A 6,000-nucleotide genomic window follows, 5' to 3' on the forward strand; every position below is an offset into this window, starting at 1 on the left:
AGATTAATTTCCCCAGGAGAATGTTAACTAATTGCAAATACCTATTTTCCTCTTACTGCGTTCTTCAGCTCCTTACTGTAGATGTAGAATACCACCTTCACTGAACAGACAACATTAAAGAGCCCCCCAAAGAGGAAAGACTTTGCTCAAGGGCACAAATCAGGTCAATACTGGAAACAGAACCTGGATACCAAATGCAAGTCATTTAATTTACATTTTCTCTTTTTTTTAACTGTAGTAAATAACACCTAGAAAATTTATCATCTTAATCATTTCTAAGTGTGCAGTTAACTATACACACATTAAGAGTTCAATGTAATCTTTCAAAAGATTCGCTTTAATCTATTATTAAAAATATAGTTTTGTGAAAATATATCCTCCTAAATAACTCATGGTTAGCTATGGAAGAAATCTTTTTAAATTTCAAGAGTAGGGATTTCAGATAAGTTATTTGGCTTTATGACATCATTCATATATAAATGTTGGGGTTCAGAGCCAATGGCCAAGAAAAAATTCTAGATCTGTCTTCAGTGAAAAGAGGTGATTTTTATTAAAGCACAGGGACAGGGATCCCTGGGTGGCGCAGCGGTTTGGCGCCTGCCTTTGGCCCAGGGCGCGATCCTGGAGACCCGGGATCGAATCCCACGTCGCGCTCCCGGTGCATGGAGCCTGCTTCTCCCTCTGCCTATGTCTCTGCCTCTCTCTCTCTCTGTGTGTGTGACTATCATAAATAAACAAAAAAAATTTTAAAAAAAAAATTTAAAAAAAAAAAAAGCACAGGGACAGGACGGGTGGGCAGAAAGACCTATGCTGCGGTTTTGACGGGTGACTGATTATGTACTTTCAAGTTGAGAGAGGGTTAGGGATGGGGTAAGTCTCTAAGGAACTTTGAAAGCAAAGTTTTCAGGACCTTGAGGGGGGCCAGCAACTGTTGGGAAAAAGCCATTTATTACTGTCTTGTAAAACCTTAGTCATAAGACCCCTCAGATGTATATCAGTAGGCCATATTCTTGGAGGATGATTGCTAACATGTATCTTGGGAGTAGAAATAAAGGAAGCTTCCAAAGGTATTTTTACATGTTAAAGAAGATTTACAGGATACTGGAAGTCAGGATAATGTTAATCTAAGATTGCCTTTTGCCCTTAACAAAGTATTAACATAGAGGCAGCTGACTTCCTAGAGCGAAGGTCACTCTACCTGTTTCAAGAACTTGTCAGTGGGCTGTAGGCAATAAAGAAATTTAATTCTTTTCTTCTGCCTTTGTTTCCCACATCATATAAGTAAATGGAAACCAGGAGGGACTCTCACTTTAGAAATACAGGACAACCTGAAAGCATCAAGGGGTGCCTGTGTGGCTCAGTTACCTGGCCAGCTTTTGATTTTGGCTCAGGTCATGCTCTCAGAGTCCTGGGACCAAGCCTATGTCAGGCTCTGCACTCAGCCGGGAATCTGCTTGAGGATTCTCTCCCTCTTCCTTTGCCTCGTACGGGTGTGAGCATTCTCTCTCTCTCTAAAATAAAAAGTAAATCTTTTAAAGAAAATGTAAGATACTAATGGATTATAACCTACTAAATAAAGGATCCATGATAAATAAGAAATCTTCCTTACAATAGAATGCTAATACAGAAGCAATGATGGAATTAGAAAATTACCATTTTACATCACAGTAATAATTTCTCTTAACATCAATATTATGTTAAAACTAGTGGGTGAAAGTCTGATGAGAAAGAGGAGACTCACATAATCTCAATGTATCTCCCTACAGGGATCCCTGGGTGGCGCAGCGGTTTAGCGCCTGCCTTTGTCCCAGGGCGCGATCCTGGAGACCCGGGATCAAATCCCACGTCAGGCTCCCGGTGCATGGAGCCTGCTTCTCCCTCTGCCTATGTCTCTGCCTCTCTCTCTGTGTGTGTGTGACTATCATAAATAAAATTAAAAAAAAATTTAAAAAATATATATATCTCCCTACAAGTTATTTAAAAATCATAAAGGGAGGAGATCCCTGGGTGGCGCAGCGGTTTAGCCTATGTCTCTGCCTCTCTCTCGCTCTCTAATAAATAAATAAAAATTTAAAAAAATTAAAAAATAAAAAAAATAATCATAAAGGGAGAAGTAGTAACTTGAGTGTGGAAAAACCTGATAACTTTAGCCAAGTAAAGTTAACATCACCAATAATGGGATAAATCAACATTATGAGCTTCCTAACATGATGCGCTGAGAACACATATCACTTCTGTGAGACTCATGAGGAAATACCAGATGAACCTCAATCTGGGACAGTCGACAAAAAAGAAGACCTATACTCTTCAAAAATGTCAATGCCATCAAAGTCAAAGAAAGGCTGAGGGGCTTTTCTAACAAAGACTAAAGAGACATGAAAACTAAATGCAAGGCATGATCCTGGACTACCCTAAACCAAACTGAGAGAAAAACTGCCATAAAAAATATTAATGTGACAATTGGCAACATCTGAATGTAGGCTGAATAACAATATTGTATCACTGTTAAACTTCCTAGTTTTGCTGATTTTACTGTGGAAATGAAATGTGAACCTCCCTGCTCTTAGAAAATTCACACTACACTGACACAAGAATAAGGGGCATGTCTGCAACATTTTCAAATGGTTCAGAAAAATAACAAGGGGCACCTGGGTAGCTCAAAGGTTGAGTGGCCAACTCTTGGTTTCAATTCAGGTCATGATCTCAGGGTCCTGGGATCAAGCCCTGAATCCAGCCCCACGTGGGCTCCGTGAGGAGTCTGCTTGTGGATTCTCTCTCTTCTTCTTCCTCCACCCCTCCCTGAGTACACACCCTCTCACACACATGCTCTCTCTCCCCCTCTCGCACTCTTGTACACTTTCTCTCAAATAAACTAAATATATGTATTTTTTTACTTATTTGAGAGAGAGCAAGTGAGGGGCAGAGGGAGAGGCAGGCTCCCCACTGAGCAGGGAGCCCAACATGAGGCTCAATCTCAGGACCCAGGGATCATGACTGAGCCAAAAGCAGATGCTTAACTGTGCCACCCAGGCACCCCCAAATATATAAATCTTTAAAAAAAAAAAAAAGAAAGAAAAAGTATACATGAAAAGAGATGAAGCAAATGTGTCAAACTGTTAACAGCTGGTGAAACTAAAAAGATTTTGAGAATTACGTATATTATTCTTACAACTTTCCTGTAAGTTTGAAATTATTTCAAAATTTTAAAAAGTCATGTATGTGTATTTACGGATCTATTTTGGAAGTGTTCCTATCACTTCCTTATATTCTTGAAATTCCACTCTGAAATGTTCTTATTCCTTTAGAGCAAGCACTCTACTTAGCCTGACTTCAGATTTTCAAAATGAGTCAAGGTCAAGCTTTTTGGCAAACCACAATAAAGATCTGAAAATAGGGATCCCTGGGTGGCGCAGCGGTTTGGCGCCTGCCTTTGGCCCAGGGCGCGATCCTGGAGACCCGGGATCGAATCCCACGTCGGGCTCCCGGTGCATGGAGCCTGCTTCTCCCTCTGCCTGTGTCTCTGACTCTATCTGTGTGATTATCATAAATAAATAAAAATTAAAAAAAAAAGATCTGAAAATACCATGTATGTCTATTAGCAAATTGTGTGACAAGAATTTCTTAAGCTAATCATTTCATTTTTCACTATCTACAAGACATCCTAAATTGTCCCCACTAAAGTTACTTCATTCATTCATTCATTTATTTGCAAGAAAGAAAACATGATGGGGGAGAGGGGGAGAGGGAGAGAGAGAAGCAGGTTCCCGGCTGAGCAGGGAGCTCCATGTGGGGCTTGATACCAGGACCCTGAGATCAAGAGTTGAGCCCAAGGCAGAAGATTAATCAACTGAGCCACCCAGGTGCCAAATTATTTCACTTATGCCAGACTTCTAACCTGCCCACAAAATTACCTTTTAATAACCGCGTAGCTATTTTCTGCCAGTCTGACTCTATACGTGGCATCTTCCAAAGCCATGACTCTAACTTGTTTATGCCTACATCTTCTGGGGAGAAAAATGTTTTGGGAGAAAGACTGACCTGAAGGATGGAGATCTGAACTTTTCTCACAGGGGAAAGGGGCACACAGGTTTTGTTGTTGTTTAATGAAGCAAGGAATACACACACATACAAAAGAGCCTACAGACATCTCGGAAGATTGCAAGTTCTGTCTCAGGGAGAAAATCTCTGGGGTGGACAGGAAAATATACACGCCTAAAACAACCTGCGGAAAAGGACAAACCTGCGGAAAAGGAAAAAGGTCACCAAGGTCTCTGACCCAGTTTAACGGCCTTGTTTTTCACTTAACTGGAAAACTTAGAGAATCCACAATATAAATTGTCACTTCACTTGTAATCGGTCAGTCTCCAAACACTATCATCCCACACAAGATGGAAATGTGGCAAACATGATTTCTAAGTAAAGCATCAGAAAGCGACCGCGGTCAGCAGCCCCGCTCCTCGGCCAGCACCGCAGATCCGGGTGCAGTGACCTAGGTCAGCAGCCCCTACTCCTCGGCCAGCTCGCTCGGCAGACCCGCGGTACAGACGCCTGCCCTCCAGGCCCGCGGCGGCTGCCCCCCGTCCGACCCCCACCCCCCGCCAGCTCCCCGCCCAGGCCCTACCCTGACCCCGACCCCTGCCCCATCTCCTCGGCCCCGCCCCCGCCCCCTGCCCCTCTGGCTCCGTCTCCTCGGCCTCCGCCCCGCCCCCGCCCCTGTCCGTCGTCTCCTCGGCCCCCGTCCCGCCCCCTGCCCCTCGGGCCGTCTCCTCGGCCCCCGCCCCCTACCCCTGGGCCCCACCCCGCCCCTTGCCCCCCGTTCCCGCCCTCCCCGTCTCTCCGACCCCGCCCCTAGCCCCGCCCCCGCCTCCTCGGACCCGCCCTTCGCCCCCCATCTCCTCGGCCCCGCCCCTGGCCACCGCCCCCTTCCCTGCTCCGTCTCCTCGGCCCCCGCCCCGCCCCCACCCCCGTCTCCTAGGCCACGCCCCTCGCCCCAACCCGTGGTTCCCAGCCCCGCCCCGGCCCCGCCCCCGCCCCACGGGCCCCGCCTCCTGCCGCCCGACCCCGCCCCCTGCCCCTCGGGCCCCCAGTCTCCTTGGCCCCCCCGCCCCCCGCGGGAGCGCACCCGCGGGCCGCCCGAGGAAAGGCTTCGGTGTCCGGGACGCGGGCCCCGGGGCGCCGCGGAACCTCCCGCACCCCATGGGCCCCGCCGGGAGCTCGCGGGTCCGACGCAGGGCAGCCGGCCGCGCACCTGAGGTCACCCTGACCCGCACCTCGGCCCGGCCCCGCCCCGCCCGAAGGAGCCCGGCGCCCGCCGCACAGCCCCGGCCCGCCTGCCTGCGCCCCGGCCCGTCGGCGCCCAGGCCCCCGCGGGGCAGCAGCCGGCCCGCCTCCCTCCGGCACTCACCGCCCGCCGGAGCCGAGTTGCGGCCGCCGCTCGGAACATGGCGTCCGCTCCGTCCGCCTCGCAGCGCCGTCACTGCGGCCGCGCAGCTCGGGAATACCGCGAGACGCTCGGTCTCAGCAGCCCATTGGCCGGGCGGCAGCCAATGGGGATGGCGGAAGGCGGGGGCGGGGCCTGGGAAGTGGGGCAAAGGGGAGGCCTCGCGCGGCGGCCGGGCGGGGGCGGCGGGAGCACCTGCCTCCCCGCCGCGGCGCTTGCCCGGGAGCCCCGGCCGCTCTGCCCGCCTCCCGCCGCGCGGGGACACCCCTCGCCCTGCTCCCGTCGGATCACGCAGGTCAGCGCTGCACCTGCCCCGGGTCAGCCCGTCTTCCAGTTCAGGGCACGTGATACGGGGACGCGGCGGCCTCCCCAGACGGCGCGGGAAACCTACAGGTGAGCAGGGAGAGGCACCCACCTGGGCGCCGGGTGGCCGGGTCACGGTCGCAGCGTCCTGCAAGGCAGCATCAGGCCCCCACCCGGCCTGTTTCCCGCGGGCAGCGGGCTCGCCCTCTCGCCTTATTTAAAAGAAGAGAGAGAAGACTCAAACTAATAAAATCATG

General features: G+C 50.4%; 1 protein-coding gene across 2 annotated transcripts in view; it reads right to left on the reverse strand.

The window, feature by feature from the left end:
- Positions 1 to 5,489, reverse strand: part of ETFA (electron transfer flavoprotein subunit alpha) — an 83,057-nt gene extending 77,568 nt beyond the window's left edge. For both annotated transcript variants that reach the window (XM_055319850.1, XM_055319851.1), the window contains exon 1: positions 5,405 to 5,489. In XM_055319850.1, coding sequence (XP_055175825.1) covers positions 5,405 to 5,443 — 39 coding nt within the window. In that variant the 5' untranslated portion in view covers positions 5,444 to 5,489. The remainder of the gene's footprint in view (positions 1 to 5,404) is intronic.
- Between the last annotated feature and the right edge of the window lie 511 nt (positions 5,490 to 6,000).

This window comes from Nyctereutes procyonoides, unplaced genomic scaffold, assembly GCF_905146905.1.
Source record: "Nyctereutes procyonoides isolate TBG_1078 unplaced genomic scaffold, NYPRO_anot_genome, whole genome shotgun sequence".
In the NCBI taxonomy this organism is placed as follows: domain Eukaryota; kingdom Metazoa; phylum Chordata; class Mammalia; order Carnivora; family Canidae; genus Nyctereutes; species Nyctereutes procyonoides.